The 17,048-nt window shown below is 42.0% G+C and overlaps 1 protein-coding gene across 3 annotated transcripts in view; it reads right to left on the bottom strand.

The window, feature by feature from the left end:
* Window positions 1-17,048, bottom strand: part of unc93a (unc-93 homolog A) — a 66,967-nt gene that overhangs the window by 12,777 nt on the left and 37,142 nt on the right. For all 3 annotated transcript variants that reach the window (XM_073051638.1, XM_073051636.1, XM_073051637.1), the window contains exons 4-6: window positions 16,244-16,378; window positions 12,851-13,062; window positions 6,682-6,817 (exon numbers count right to left, since the gene is read on the bottom strand). In XM_073051638.1, the coding sequence (XP_072907739.1) occupies window positions 6,682-6,817; window positions 12,851-13,062; window positions 16,244-16,378 (483 nt within the window). The remainder of the gene's footprint in view (window positions 1-6,681; window positions 6,818-12,850; window positions 13,063-16,243; window positions 16,379-17,048) is intronic.

Raw genomic sequence — 17,048 nt, 5'->3', positions numbered from 1 at the left:
TTAATACAGAGAAAATCGGAAGAAAACCAAAACTAACCTACCTGCAAAAAATTATAGAAGAATAAAGTAAGAGAAAGGGAAAAAAAAGGTAAGAAGGAAAAAGAAAAAAGAAGAGGAAGGGGAAAATTATAAATTCAAGATGAGTACTTATCAACCATTTACAGAGAAGGGAGAAAAAAGTTCAGAGATTAGAAAAAAGGGTGAAGAAAAGAAAAAAGATAAAATAAATAAATATAAAAAAAGGAAAAATAAATCAGCAATTAAACTGTGAACCAACAAACAGGGAGGCCTTCACTAAAGACTTTGAACCTCCAAAACAAGTTAGAGTCAGTTGTAGAACTCTGTAGATAAAGTTATACAAGAATAGATTACACACACACCAAATCCCGGGAGAGATTGTCAACAGCCCTTAGAGTTTCAATGAATAATGTCTGAGTGATTCAAGTGAAGTCTGAGTCCAGAAAAAGTAATTTTACTACGAGGAGTACCTATCCACCATTTTAGGAGGTCCGATCAGATTCCGAAGATGACTGGATAGCCGGAAGACTTGCCACAAATGCTTCAGCTTCCTTCACTGATTTGAACCACTTGTATTTTCCGGTATTAAGCTTGATTCGTAGATCAGCAGGATTGCGAAGAGAGGGTTTAAAACCACAATCAAAAAGCACTTTCATTGCGCCTTTAAACTCAGCGCGCATCTTTAAGGTCTGGGGTGCAAAATCTTCCACAAAGCGAATGGTTGTATCCTGGAAAGGAAGAGACCCCCTGCGATGCGCCTCTACAATCAGACTGTGTTTTACCTGGTATTGATGGAAGCACAAGATTACTGGTCGCGGACGGGAGCCCAGAATTCCGGGGGGAGCGTAAACTCTGTGTGCCCGTTCGAGCTCGGGCGGGTTCGGAAGCAAATCTTTCCCGAATATCTCACAGAGAAACTTGGCGAAAAACTTCACGGTTGATCCCTGTTCGGTCGCCTCTGGCAATTCAAGAATTCTGAGATTGCAGCGTCTGCTGTGATTTTCGAGATCCACCATTTTGGAAAGGAGTTTGTTACATTTTTCCTCTAAGCTGGAACAGAGAGTCTCCAAGTATCGAACACGACTTTCTAAATCTTCAGAAGTCGAATCGATGCGAGATAGGTGTTCGGCATGTTTGTCCACTTTATCGTTGATCCGATCCAGTTTGTCTTCCAACTGTTTGAAAGCGGTTTTAAATTCCTTTAAAATTTCGTCTCGGAGCTTTCCGAGCGCAGCCAGGGTCTCGTCTGAGGGAGCCGTAGCTTCCTTTCTCCCGGATTTAGAACTCTTGCTAGACATTGTAAGTTAGATATGTTCACAGGCAAGTAAGAGATACCGAAATAATTCCTAACTAAGGTTTAAAAAATGGAGACATTTAGTGCAAAGATAGCGACCGTAACGGAACAAAAGTTCGGAGCAGCTAAACAATCGCCATCTTACCGGAAGTCCTCCCCCCTAAATCTTTATACTTCACCTTCACTATTGAGCAGGTGGGAAAGGCTGTGGGGAAACTCAGACACGGCAAAGCATTGGAACCGGATGGTGTGAACCCCAAGGTCCTGAGGGAGTGTGCTGAGCAGCCGCGTGGAGTCCTCCAGCCCATTGTCAATCTGACTCTCAGCTTGGGAAGGGTCCCGACTGTGTAGGAAAACATCATGTCTGGTCCCAGTACCCAAGAAGGACTGCCGGAAGGTCTTGAATGACCACCGTCCAGTGGCCCTGACCTCACACATCATGAAGCCCCTAGAGAGGCTGGTCCTGGCTCACCTCCGACCCCTGGTCAGATCAGCTGTCCATCCCCTGCAGTTTGCCTACCAGGAACACATTGGCGTTGACTCTCTGCCATCATCTACCTGCTGAACAGAGCCTACTCCCATTTGGATAGCACGGCAGCACAGTGAGGATCTTGTTTTTTGGTTTCACAATTGTCTTCAATACCACCCAGCCCTCATTGCTGGCAGAAAAGCTCTGTTCAATGCAGGTTGGCACTTCCATTGTATCCTGGATAAAGCACTACCTGACTGGCAGACCACAGTATATACTGCTTCAGAGCTGTGTGTCAGACATGGCTATAGGCAGCACTGGGGCCCCACAGGGGCTGTATTGGCTCCCTTCCTGTTTACCCTGTATACCACGGACTTTAGATACAACATTGAGTCATGTCATCTGCAGAAATTCTCTCATGAGTGGGTGTATAAAGGGAGGACAGGAGGATGAACACAGGGCCCTGGGAGAGGATGGTGCAAGCTGAATCATCTGCAGCTCAGCATCAGTAAGACAAAGGAGATGATGGTGATGGGACTTTAGGAAGAGTAAGCCTGCTCGGCTCCCTGTTACTATTGATGGTGAGGACATGGATGTGGTGAGGACCTACAAGTACCTGGGGGTGCACCTGGACAACAGACTTGAGGTGAGCACCAACACAGAGGCTCTGTACAAGAAGGGCCAGAGTCACCTCGACTTTCTGAGGAGACTGAGGTCCTTTGGAGTAGGCGGGCCTCTCCTTCACATGTTCTACCAGTCTGTTGTCACCAGTCTTCAATGCAGTGGTGTGCTGGGGTAATGGTATCAACATGGGTGATGCCAACAGGCTCAATAAACTGATTAGAAAGGCTGGCTCTATTAAAGGAGTCAAACTGGACACACTGGAGGCTGTGGTAGAACAAAGGACCCTCCGGAAAACCCTGGCAATTCTGGACAATGTTTCTCACCCTCTGCATGTCACCTTGGCTAAACAAAGGAGCACTTTCAGTACTAGACTAAGACAACTGCACTGCTCCAAAGAATGCTATATGAGATCTGTTACTTCAGCCATTAGGTTCTATAGCCGGGGAAATAATAACCCTCCCCCCCGGTTAGACTGTTACCAATCTCTGTTTAATATACCTCTGTAATAGCTGGGATAGCTGGGCGTGGTAATGGGGACGCGCTCCCACTGCCTATGAAATGCTCCCAAATAGTAGGGTTCAGTGTTGGGACCGCTTCTTTTCCTGTTATTTGTCAGTGATTTGGATGATGGAATTGAAGGCTTTGTGGTCAGGTTTGCAGACGATATAAGGTGAAGAGGCTGGTAGCGTTGAAGAAGCAGGGAGCCTGCAGAAGGACTTGGACAAATTAGGAGAATGAGCAACAAAGTGGCTTCAAATACAGATTGAATATATAGTGCAGGGAACTGTATGCCCATGCACTTTGGTAGAAGGAATAAAGGCATTGACTATCTTTGAACTTGGAAGATTTCCCAAAAGTTAACATGCGGGTTGAGCCAGTGGTGAGGAAGGCAAAAGCAATGTTAGCATTCATTTTGAGAGGACTAGAATATAAAAGCAAGGATGTGATGCTGAGGCTTTCTAAGGCTTGACCAGACTGCACTTGGAGTATTGTGAACAGGTTTAGGCCCCTTAACTAAGAAAGATTGTCCTAGCATTGAAGGGGGTCCAAAGGATGTTCTCAAGAATGATCCCAGGAATAAAAGGGTTAAACTACAAGGAATGCTTGATAGCTCTGGGCTGTACTCCCTGGAGATTAGGAGAACGAGGGGAGGGGAAATAACACTGAGACCTATTGAATATTGAAAGGCCTAGAAAGAGTGGACGTGGAGAGGATGTTTCCTGTAGTGGGGGAATCTAGGGTCAAAGGACAGTCCTTTAGAGGGACAACTTCAGCTAGAGTATTTGTGGAACCAGTTGAACAAATCTCTGTGAGGCCATGGAGAAAATGTTTTGACTTCAAGTTAAAAGATTTTTGGATTTAAAAGGAAACTGAATCTTTGGAAAAATCATGTTGCAAGTGGAAATCTTGAAACGTTTCCACTGTTGCTTGGTTTTGAGAGAGGAAGGATCTCAGAAGGTCTTGAGTCTTATTGAAAACCACCAGGAAGAATTGCAGAACAAAAATGAATAGTATTTTTCCTCTCTTTCACCACAAGTGTATGACTGGATGAGGAACTCTTTCTCTAAGTCTTATGCACAGCCTGAGAACTTGACTTGAGAGAAGAGAAAGAATTTTGTGAGCACTCAAGATGAGATTTACTGGTCTATCCCTGGACAAGTTCTGGATTTCTGTGAAAGAAGAGTATCCTGCCATTCATAGGAAAGCAATGAACATTTTGCTGCAGTTTTCAACTTCTTACATGTGTGAGCAAGCTTTTTCTTGTTTAACAAGCATCAAGAGCAAGGATAGAAATCATCTCATTTCAGCTGAAGGTGAAATCCGTGTGTGCTTATCTCAATTTCAATCCAGAATTGAGTATTTGAGCAGTAAAAACAAGCCCAGGTTTCACATGCCAGGCCTGTATCAGAGCCTGATCATGTCACTTAGTAAGAAAATGTTTTTTCAAAGTCATGTATAAAACTGTCTTAGGCTATGTCTTTATTCATATTGTTTTGACTTATGGTTTTTAGTAACTTTACTATTTAACACTGTCAATAAATTTTCATCTTGTAAATCACATTAATTAAAATCAATTTACAGCCTTTATTTAAATTAAATCCACCGAGCCTACCTTTAGAAATATTAAATCCCATTTTGGCTTAAGCCGGTTATTTAACAGATACTTATTATGTTTGCCTTATGAGTTTTTTAAAATTTAAGAAGGGGAAAGAAAGAAATTAATTTCAAGAAAGGCAAGCTAAGTTTAACTACCAGTTTTTCTTTCAAGAAAGGTTGGCTAAAAATTCATTGACAGAGAGCATGGACAATTATTTTTGGATTACTATATCTACAACTTTCTTGATCATGCTAATGTACGGTGAGCTGAGATATAATAATTTTTATGCAGGGGTTCCCTGAGACCTGAGAATTAATTCAAGGGTTCCTCCAGGGCAAAATATTTGAGAAAGGCTGATCTAGATTGTCAGTCAAGACAATCCTGAAGATGTAGCGACTTGTAACTCATAACTCATTCCTAACAGTAGTCTGATAAATTAGAACTGAAATAAGACCATAAGATATAGGAACTGAATTAGACCATTTGGCCCCTCGAGTTTGCTCTGGCATTTCATCATGGCTGATGCAATTCTCCTCTCAACCCCAGTCTCCTGCCTTCTCCCTTATCCCTTCATGCCCTGACCAGTCAAGAATCTGTCAACAACTTCTGCCTTAATATACATAAAGATTTGGCTTCTACAGTTGTCTGTGGCAAAATTTTTCCACAGATTCACCACTCTCTGGCTAAAAAGAGTTCCTACTCATCTCTGTTCTAAAAGGATGCCTCTCTATTCTGAGGCGGTGTCCTCTGGTCTTAGACTCTTCCACCACAGGAAACATCCTCTCCACATCCCCTCTATCAAGGCCTTTCACCATTCGATATAATCTTTGGTTGGTGGTAAGAAAAAAACATAAAAACAAAATTGGCAGTGTTTTAATACTTAAAATATATAGTTTTTTTTCCAATAATTTTCCAGCTCCAAGAAATTAAGTAGATTTTTTGCCATTTTTTTAATCTCCTCCATCTGTATTGTCGAATGTGATTTTTTTTTTCAATGTGTGTTCCCTGTTTTCATTTGCCTGCATGATCATTGAAGTATCTCCATGCCCAGACGCGTGGTGGAGCAGAAACTCTTATCACATACAGGACATGTCTGGATGTACACTTGACCTGCGAAATTGGCAATCAGCTAATGGAAAGTGGGATGAGTTATTTTCTTATCAGCATAGACACAGTCAACTACCCAGTTGTACTGAGCAGAACATTCCTGAAATAATCTTCAGTCATTCTAAAGCTGCACACGTCAATTGTTCCTCATGTTTTCTAAGCGTGCTCCAAATGAATATGAATTCAGATGTTGTTCTCGGGATTTGTTGGAGCCACTCTCCCAGGCACCAGGATTATTCTGGTTTTAACTTTCCATGTCTTTTCTATCTGCTTTTTCAAGGCCTATTCTTTCTGCCCGATGTTACTGTCATTTGGGATTGCTACATCTACTACTGCTGTTTTCGTCTGTTCCTTGTCCAGTATTACTATGGCTGGCTGGATATATCTTTTCTTTCATGGCTTACATCACAACATCCTCAACGTAGGACACAGCTGTATTACATACATTTTCTTTGTTATCAGGAAGGAGATATAAGATCTCACACCACCATTTTCACAAGCAGTTATCAGGCTTCTGAACCAGTGTGGATAACTTCACTCACCTAAGCTCTGGGCTGATTCCACAAGAACTCTACAACTCAATATTATTTATTTATTATCATTATTATCAGTTTGTTTTTGTATATGTACACTTTGTCTACTTTTGCACATTGGTTGATTGTCCATTTTTGTATGTAGTTTTCACTGATTCTATTGTATTTCCTGGTTCTACTGTGAATGTCCATCAGAAAATGAATCTCAGGGTGGTACATGACGACATATACCTACTTTGATAATTTACTTTGAACTTCTAACTTTTCCCAGACACGTGCAACTCTCCTCTTTCTGATGCTGCCTCACTCCCTCTTCCAAGCACTGTTTCTATTCACCTCCCTTGATCCTTTCCCTGATATCTTCGCAGAAAAGATTCCTTCATAAAGTCAATTGATATAGGAGATACAATCCAACTAAGTGGTTTCTTATCTGACAATGTATTAAATTTGGTAACTAGTGAGAACATTTTCTTGGTGGATTAGATCTCAGATGTTCTGTTGAGTCTTGTCAGTTAAAATTATAAACTACTTAACTTACCATAGAAGAACAATGGAATACGTCCAGTATATTTTGATAATTTTCCAAAAGTCAGAGAAAAAACAGAGTTAGAGGCACCAAAGCAGATCATGCAGTAACCAACGTATTGTATTCCCAGGGCACAGGTGACGTAGGCCTATCAACAGAATTTTTAAAAAGTACAGCTGGTTAAAGAATCTGTGAAGCTAAATATTTAAATAAAATTACATCGATTCTCCCTGGGAATCTTGTAAAAAAAAAATGCAACTATTCTAAATGCTTACCAAGTAAAAACATTAATTGTTGTAGCTATCAATAGCAATCAATTAGCTTCCCATAAATGTTCTCACAATAATAAAGTGACAAACGAGCGCCAAGCTAGCATCAGATAACTGTTACCAAAAATCTGCTCATCAGTGCTCTGTCTACGATCATCTACATGACTTTAAACTTTACTAAAATGGTCATTTAAAAGAAAAGCTTAACTCCTGAGGTATGAAAGTAAGTCATGTAAGTTACAGTAGCTCAGTGGTTACTTTCCTAGTAGTCTAGGAGTCTGGTCTAACATTTCAAAGTCATGAGTTCAAATCCCAGCAGAAATCTACATACAATTGCTTAAGAAAAGTTCTTATGGTGGCGGCATAGTAGGGTGGGGGTGGGGGTCATTGCTGTACAGTGGCAGCAGTCACTGATTGGGGTTCAATTCCCACCGCTGTCTGTAAGGAGTTCATACATCGTGCCTGTGAACTTGGGTCTCCTCCAGGAGTTCCGTTTTCCTCCCATGAGAAGTGGACGTGCTCTCGTGGTGCCGGGAGTTTGCTGACGCTTGCAGCTTCCACCAGCACATCCTCAGACTGACGCTGAACATAATGATTTGATTATTTTCATGTATGTATGAAAATGGAGCTTTGACCAGTGTTTGGGATCGATTAGTCAGAGCAATTTAAAGGAAGGGTGGGGCAAACACAGCGATGTTCGTCACGGCCGCCGTCGTCTGGTCAAAGTGTAATGGTAATGGCCGCCGTCGTAATGGTCAAAGTGGTGTTCTTAAGGCTTGAGCTCCTCGAGGGTTCACTCAGAGAAATCAAAGGGAAGAAAAGCTGAGGTTTTTTCCCTTCTCTTCTTTATATCTGCTGAGCTAGGACAGAAGAGATGTCCAGCAGGATAGTGAAATGTCCTCTTGTGGGATGGGGGAAGGCAGGGAGACCTCCGTATCCCTGATGACTACAACTGCGAGAAGAGCATCCAGCATTAAGGAGCTGGAGCTGGAACTGGATGAACTCCGGAGGCTGAAGGGGTGATAGATAGGACGTGTAGCGAGGTAGTTACACCCAAGGTGCAGGGCATAGGAAACTGGGTGACATTCAGGAAAGGGAAAGAGGTTAAGGAGCCAGTGCAGAGTACCACTGAGGCCATCCCTCTCAACGACAGGTAAATCTCTTTGGATACTGTCGGAGAAGGTGGGGGTGGGGGCGGTAAGTCCGGCTCTATGACTCAGAAGGGAAGGGGGAAGGAGAGGCGAGCTGTGGTGATAGGGGAATTGTTAGTTAGGGAACGGACAGGAAGTTCTGTGAGTGAGAACGAGATTCCCAGATGGTATGTTGCTTCCCGGGTGCCAGTGTCAGGGATATCTCGGATTGAGTCCTAAGAATTCTTAAGCGGGAGGGTGAACAGCCAGAAGACGTGGTCCATGTAGGTACCAATGACGTGGGTAGAACGAGTGAGGAGGTTTGTATAAAGAGTTCAGGGAGGTAGATGCTATGTTGAACGGCGTGACCTCCAGGGCTGTGATGTCCGGATTGCTACCTGTGTCATGTGTTAGTGAGCCTAGAGCTAGGAAGGTTGTACAGTTCAATATGTGGCTAAGGAGTTGGTGCAGGAGGGAGGGCATAATATTTTTGGATCATTGGGCTCTCTTCCAGGGAATGTGGGACCTGTATAGAAGGGATAGTTTGCACATGAACTAGAGGGGGACTAATTTGCTAATGGGAAGGTTTGTTAATGCTGCACGATTGTGTGATGTGCAATGAGCCAGAATTTGATTAGATAGCTTAAGGTAAAAGAACCCTTGGTGGCCGTGATCATAATATGACTGAAAGGTTGGAGTGGATTGTTAAGGATGTGTTTTTGGGTACTTGGAGGCACATGATAAAGTAGTCCGTTGTGAGTATGATTTCCTCAAGTAAAAGCCTTTTCTGACAAATCTGTTGGAATTCTTTGAAGAAATAACAAGCAGGATAGAGAAAGGAGAATTGGTTGTTGTTGTTGTTGTGTACTTGGATTTTCAGAAGGCCTTTGACAAGATGCCACACACGAGGCTGCTTAACAAGCTACAAGTGCATGGTATTACAGGAAAGATTCTAGCATGGATAAAGCATGGCTGATTGGCAGGAGGCAAAGAATGAGAATGAAAGGAGCCTTTTCTGGTGCAGGTGACTAGTGGTGTTCCACAGGACTATGTGTTGGGATCAATTTACATTATACGTCAATGATTTGGATGATGGACTATATGAAGATAGATGGAGAGGCAGGTCGTTTTTAGGAAGTACAGAAGCCACAGAAGGACAGGCAGATTAGGAGAAAGGGCAAAGAAGTGGCAGATGGAATGCAGTGTCGGAAGTGTATGGTCATACACTTTGATAGAAGAAATGAAAGGATTGATTATTTTCTAAGTGGAGAGAAAACATAAAAAACTGAGGTGCAAAGGGACTTGGGAGTCCTTGTGCAGGATTCCATAAAGGTTAATTTGCAGGTTGAGTCAGTGGTGAGGAAGGCAAATACAATGTTAGCATTCATTTCAAGAGGACTAGAATATAAAAGCAAGGATGTAACATTGAGACTTTATAAAGCACTGGTGAGGCTTCACTTGGAGTATTGTGAGCAGTTTTGGGCCCCTTAGAAAAGATGTGCTAAAACTGGAGAGGGTTCAAAGGAGGTTCACGAAAATGATTCCAGGATTTAATGGCTTGTCGTATGAAGAGAGTTTAGATCTGGGCTTGTATTCACTAGAATTCAGAAGAATAAGGGGTGACCTCATTGAAACCTATTGATGGTGAAAGGCTTTGATAGAGTGGGTGTGCCTCAGAATAGAGAGGTGTCCTTTTAGAACGGAGATGAGGAGGAATTTCTTTAACAGGGAGTGGGGAATCTGTGGAATTCTTCACCCCACAGGCAGCTGTGGAGGCTGTCTTCATGTATATTTAAGGCAGAGGTTGATAGATTCTCGATTGGTCAGGCATGAAGGGATATGGGAAGAAGGCAGGAGACTGGGGCTGAGAGGAAAATTGGATCAGCCATGATGAAACGGCAGAGCAGATGCAATGGGCCAAATGGCCTAATTCTGCTCCTATATCTTATGGTCTTAAGGTCCTATCGAATGAGTTGACGATGACTGAATGTACACATAAATAGAAACTGTCAGTGACTGAGGTCGAGTAGCCTTGGCTCTGAAGTGGGCGTGTTGCTGGTTAAACAGCTTCCTTTGTCCTGTAGGTTGTCTCCATTCCAGGAGGAAGCTCATTGGAAGTAAGATGAAGCATTGTAGCAAAAGGGATACATGATATATAAGCCTTACGGGTGGAGTGAGGAGCCATGGGATTTTGATATACAGGTTCAACACAGTAAAGTGGTGAAGAATTCATGAGGCAGGGCTTAAAATATAAGGGCAGGGAGGTTATGGTAAAATGTTAGACTGCAGCAGAACAACTGTGACTGCACCTTGTTGTCTAGGATGGAGCTCTAAACAAAAAACTTCCTTTCATTTTCCAAGAGAATTAATATTAACTCCCTATTTAAAGTTCCTGGAGATTTCCATGAAATTGACATACCTTCCTGAACCTGAAACTATAGTTGTTAAAAATTAGTACATCTTGCATGCTTTTCACTTGTTCATTTGATATTTATCTGATCACTTTAGTATTATGAAAACAAAGTAATACTCCGCCATGGATGGCCCCAAGCCCAGCTGCAAAACGAGGAGGGTTGGGCACGGGGCTAGCAACTCCATCCATAAAAACCCAGAGCTACGGGAAAGCCAACAGAAGCTCCAAAGACCTCGTCCCCGGGAGAGGAAGGGTCTTCAAAGATGGTTACACCTAGGGACAGCTTGAAAGTCTGGCCCAGGACAGAGGACTCTGGTGAGCTGCTGTTGGTGCCCTATGCCCCAGTAGGGGTGATGGGCTTAAGTAAATAAGTAAGAAAACAGAATAAATTTGACAATATAATCTTTAAATGCAGCTTCCATGTTTTGTTTATTTTATATCATTTTGTGTTTAGCATTAATCTTTAACAAGGACATTTTTGCCCTTCTTGAACTATATACTTCTGCAGAGTTTAATCATATGTAGATCAAAAAAAGGGTGAGTGATTTCAGAATTTTAGAAGGATTGCACCGTTGCTGGGCCAGATGAACTGAAAACTGTTACTCAGCTTTCTGCGGCACTGAGGCTGTGTCATTCCAGGCTTCGTGTCTGCAAGCTTCCCGAAGATCTGCCCTGCTGTGTGATGAACCGAGGCTAAGGGCGTGGGCCTGCCCAGGCTGCTCTGGGCTTCGTGTCTATGGACTCACATTCCTCCTGAACGTTGGTTTGCTTGCTTTTATTGTTGGCATGATTTGTGTTTTTCCCCCCTCTCTGTGCATTGGGTGTTGGTCTGTTTTTTAATTGTTTTTCAGGTTTCTTGTTTAGTGGCTGCCTGTAAGAAGGTGAATCTCAAGGTTGTATAATTTAAACAGACTTTGATAATAACGTACTTGAATTTTGATTTGGCAGAGCTGTGAAATGCATATTATATGACCCATAAGCAACTATGGGATTCAATCAACATAAATTCTTAGGCCAATTTTTCACTGAATGTTTTCTTTTCAAATTAAACCTGTAGTCTGCCCAAGATAGAAATTGTCCACATAGATTATTGTTAAGGAGTGGACTAAATGGCCCGAGTCTGTATGACAAATCCATTGTAGTTTTCCTTTGGCATATCTGCCATATGGTTTCCAGAACCTAGTGGCTCAGTTGGTGGTGAAGGTTCTTAACTGAGCACTAGAAACATCCAATGTTATTAAGGCTACATCCACACTAGACCAGATAAATCCGTAACTGAAGCTTTTTCTCTTTGTTTTGACCCTCTGTCCACACTGAAACGGCGTTTTCCTCCCCCAAAAACAGAGCTTTTCTAAAATGCCCTCCAGAGTGTGTAAATTTGAAAACGCCAGTTGGGCAGAGCAGTGTGGACGGGGTGACCGGAGATTTCTAAAAACACTGTCATGATGTGCCAGAACAGATGGTGACGGCAGCGCGCCATTTCATTGTTTTCTTGAACACAACCCAACAATTTCAGAACAGACGGCAAAGAGGCTGAAGCCAGAAGAGTTAGAAATGTACTCACCAAGTACCTTGACCCATAACTTACTGAATAAATAAGTATACTCACTTTGCCCTGTTTTCTGTCCTTGCTCGTATGAAGGTGCTTTACCTATTTATGCAAGTACTCCTCTGACAAAAGATGTGTAACAGCTTAATGTAACTTTGTATGGAAATACAAGATAACACTGATGCAGACATGTTTTATACATTTAACATGGTGCTTTATTAACGCAACAGAGTTAGTCAGTTTTTCAATGTCCATCGTCAGCCGGGTCATACAGTCTGTGAACTCCCTGTCGGTTGCCTCCATACTCTCCAGTATTTGTTTTTTTTTAGTTTTAAGTCCTCCTGCGCAGGAGCCAACAGCTGACCGTTGTTTGGCAATTTCCTTTTAGGTTTTTCTAGTCTGTAACTGCACAAACGCGAACTTTCACAGCGAGATTTGACACCAAACATGTCGCTTGTTTTCTGTAGATGTGTCCTGCGCATGCCCAGTAGGAGGAGATTCGCCCAAGTACTCATTTTAATGTGGACGGAAGTATTTTCAAAAATGTTTGGTGTGGACACCTATCGTTTTTACGCGAAACCGGCGTTTTCAAAATTATCCGGTCTAGTGTGGACGTAGCCTAACTTAAACCACCCATCCCCATCCCAGCTGTGAACAGCAAAACTTAATCCTGGAAAATAAAGTTTTTTATCACAATAGAGGACAAAAACTTGTTGGTGACATTTCAATAATTGTTCATTTTAAAGGCCAAAAAGAATCTTTTTACATTATATAGTACATTTAGAAAATATGTCAATGTAAGTACTTTTGGAGCTCTTACCTTTGTATAATCACCAGCAAGGAAACCCTGTTCAAAGCCACTATACATGGTCATGACAATGAGCAGAACCTGCCGTTTATCCTTCAGATGTGTAAACGTAGACACCAAATGAGTATACACATCTATCTTCTTCTTTTTGAACTCATCCACATCTTGCTTATCGAGCTGATCCAGAAAAATAGCAACAAAGATCACTCCACTTAAACCGACACCTACCAGAGGGACGAAAGCCAGAGAAGGGGAAAGAAATGTAGGGGCACAAATTTGCATGTTTTATAAATTTAACTTGAGTTTTCTTTGAAGACGTCTGTCCTGCAGATTGTTCAGAGGGACATGTATGGAGTCCAACTTAGTGAGAGGTGCCTTCTGGCCTGCCAGAAATGTACAGATTTTTCAGTGCAAGGGTATTCCTTGATTGCCACATTCTCTGATCCAGAGATACTAACTGAAACTTGATCAGAATCACTATGAAATTTGTTGTCTTTGTGCAACTGTACAGTGCAATACATAATTATAGAGAAAAAGACCTCTGAATTACACTCTGAGATGTGAGATGCTGTTCCTGGGATTTGTTGGAGCCACTCTCTCAGTCCAGGTGCTCATATCGCCACCAGGATTTAACCTTCCCCATAATTTCTATCTGCTCATTCAAGCCCTGGTACTTCTCCAGCTTCTTGTATTCACCCAGTCCATTACAAATACAAATACTTTATTGTCACCAAACAATTGATACTAGAGCGTACAATCGTCACAGTGATAAAAACACAAAATGCTGGCAGAATTCAGCAGGCCAGACAGCATCTATGGGAGGAGGTAGTGACGACGTTTCGGGCCGAAACCCTTCATCAGGAGTGAAGTAACATGGGATGGTCGAGGGGGGATAAGAAGTGGGGGGAGGGATGAAGTAGAGAGCTGGGAAGTGATGGGCTGGAGGGAAATGGGCTAGGGGGAAGGTGGAGAATAAAAGAGAAAGAAAGGTAGGGCTGGGGGGAGATTATAGTGAGGGGGGAAAGAGAGAGAAAGAGAATCAGACTAAAATTATAGATAGGGATGGGGTAAGGGGGCGGGCAGGGGTATCAACAGAGGTCTGTGAGTTGAGTGTTCATGCCGGCAGGTAGGAGGCTACCTAGGCGGGAGATAAGGTATTGCTCCATCGACCTGCGTGTGGCCTCATCTTGACGGTAGAGGAGGCCATGGACAGGCATGTCGGAGTGGGAGTGGTCTGTGGAATTGAAGTGTGTGGCCACAGGGAGATCCCGCCACTGCTGGAGGACTGAGCGCCGGTGTTCGGCGAAACGGTCTCCCAGTCTGCGGTGGGTCTCCCCAATGTATAAATGACCACATCGGGAGCACTGGATTATCGTCACAGTGATATTTGTTTCTGCGCTTCGCGCTCCCTGAAGTACAAATCAAAGTAAATATAATAAAAATTTAAATTATAAGTCATAATTAGAAAATAGAAAAGGGAAAGTACGGTCCAGATATTTGGAAGGTACGGCCCAGATCCAGGATCAGCCTTTCCCACCACTGAGCACATCTACACAGTGTTGTCACAGGAAAGCAGCATCCATCATCAGGGACCCCCACCATCCAGGACATGATCTCTTCTCACTGCTGCCATCAGAAAGAAGGTACAGGAGCCTCAGGACTCACACCATCAGGTTCAGGAACAGTTATTACCCCTTAGCAACACACACAAAATGCTAGAGGAACTCAGCAGGACTGGCAGCATTTATGGAAAAGAATAAACAGTCGACGTTCTGGGCCGAGACACTTCTCCAGGACCAAAAAATTGTTAGCTTGGATTAGAGCTCATGACATTGCAGGTAATATCCTGCCATAGAGTAAGGATCAGTTAACAGAAGACAGCAAGAATAAAAATCACTTTTAAAGTGATGGTATATAATAATGGAATGCTTCAGCTGTTTATAATCCCAACCATTATTTCATCAGGGTGTAACGTAGGCTTGCCTTTTAAATTTTACATTTCATCAGCTTGAAATTGTCCTTCCTTAAATCTAATGCAATAAAACCAAGTCAACATGATTTTAGGAAAGGAAAAGCTTCTTCAAGGAGAGAACAAGGAAACTTGATAGCGGGAAACCTATAGATACACTGTGTTTGGATTTCCAAAAGGTATTCAGTAAGACGTGACACTTAAAGCTGGTGCACAGTATAAGAGCACGTGATATTGGTGCAAGTCTGTTTGAATACTAGTTATCACAGAGGTTCAGGTGTTGGAATAGGTCTTTTTCAGAATGGGAGCCTTTTTTCATACAGTATGAAATGAGATAGGGGTAGAATTAGGCCATTCGGCCCATTTAGTCTGCTCCACTATTTGATAATGGCTGATTTATTATCCCTCTCAATCCTATTCTCTTGTCTCCCCCGATAACCTTTGATACCCTTACCAGCTTCTCCTTTACCACTGCCTCCACAGCCATATATAGCAATGAATTTCACAGATACACCAGCTTGCGGCTAAAGGAATACCTTCTCATCTCTGTTCTAAAGGGACTTCCTTCTATTCTGAGGCTGTGCCCTCTGGTCTGAGACTCCCCCACTATTGGAAATATCCTCTCGATGTCTACTCTGTCTGGGCCTTTCAATATTCAATAGGTTTCAATGAGATTCCCGCACCGTGATGAATGGATCTATTTTTATAGAGCAATCAATCTCCTTGGCATTACATATAGACTGATAACTTAACGCCCATTCATCTACTCTTCCACTCTACACGCCCCTTCTCTCACAAACGCCCCCTCTACAGTCTCAGCACTACATCCTTGCTTTTATGTTCTTGTCCTCTTGAAATGAATGCTAACATCACATTTGCCTTCCTTATCATTGACTCAGTCTGCAAGTTAAGAAAGGAGGGGATCATGATGTTGAAAAGTAAATAATAAGGAAACAAAAGGGATATTATGTGAAATAAGGCTCGAAGGAATTAGCAGGGATGGGGGAGTGTAACATTTTAGCTTGGACAGAGAAAAGATTACTCTATTTCCAAATGGATTTTTTTTTAAGATTGGCATACTGTTACTACTAGGATCAGCCCTGGATACTCAGCGTGTTTACAATTTACATGAATTATTTTGCATTAAAATGATCATGTATGCCTGTTCGACGATGCAAAGGTGGTGGAAAAGTGGGCTGTGCAGAAGATAGAAATGTTTACGAAGGGACGTAGACAGCCTTGATCTGTAGCTGTATGTTCTAGTTGTGTGTTGTAAGTCTTAGCACATGGCAGCAGAAACTAACGTTTTCACAATTTACTGATGTGCTACTGATGGTAAAGATCTGGGATTAAAATACCAACAAGAACAACTACCTGCTGAGAAAACAAACTATACAGAAACAGACTTTTTCTTCTTGGATGTAAGTTTTACGTACCAGTATAAACTCCAGAGAGGAGGTAAATTGTGGATGCTGGATAGCTTGTTTGCGTTACATTTGTATTGAGCATTGAATCATATGCTGGGCAATTAGCAGCTCCACAATATGACAAGTGCTCTTCAGTGATGTTAGCTGTAGGCCAAAGAACACGATTTGTCAGATGAGAAAAACACAAGTTCAGATTTTTCTGTAACATTCTTTTGCTACCAAATCTTTACATCATATTACACTGAGAGAGATTGAGGAATTTTGAATATAATTAATTATCATAATCACTATATTCTTGTTGCATAACTTAAGCTTGCAATCCAGATTTAGTCAGAGAACTTAAATTAATAAAGCAATGCAATTTTTGCTGTATTTATTTGGAGGTTACTTTGTTTTATTGGATGAATAGTATAACAGCTATATTATGCCTCTACTATAGTTCAATGACAGTACTTTAAAAATTGATTAGGAATTAAAAATTTAGTTAGCAATTTTGGTCAGAATTGTAGTCAAGAGTTAATTAATATATGTCATCATAATAATAAACCGAGAAATGGAGTTGTTCCCAAAAACTGCAATTAATGTCCGGGGTTTGTAACAAAGATGTAAAATATGTAGTCAGTGGGGCCTATGTTGTTCATTGGGTACGTGCCTGTTTGTTTGTGTCTCTCATATAAAGGTAGTCAACACCTCCCATGAAGGAGACTTGCTGTGAAGATGAAAGTAACTGCTAGCCCTGTTGGCTTTCATGTTTTCCTATCGAAAAGCAAAAAATCAAGGCTGGAGAATCTGGAAATCTGAAATTGTAGAAAAT

Source organism: Hemitrygon akajei, chromosome 7, assembly GCF_048418815.1.
Source record: "Hemitrygon akajei chromosome 7, sHemAka1.3, whole genome shotgun sequence".
NCBI lineage: Eukaryota > Metazoa > Chordata > Chondrichthyes > Myliobatiformes > Dasyatidae > Hemitrygon > Hemitrygon akajei.
Note: the sequence above shows the minus strand (reverse complement) of the source record. Positions and strands in the feature narration are given on the sequence as shown.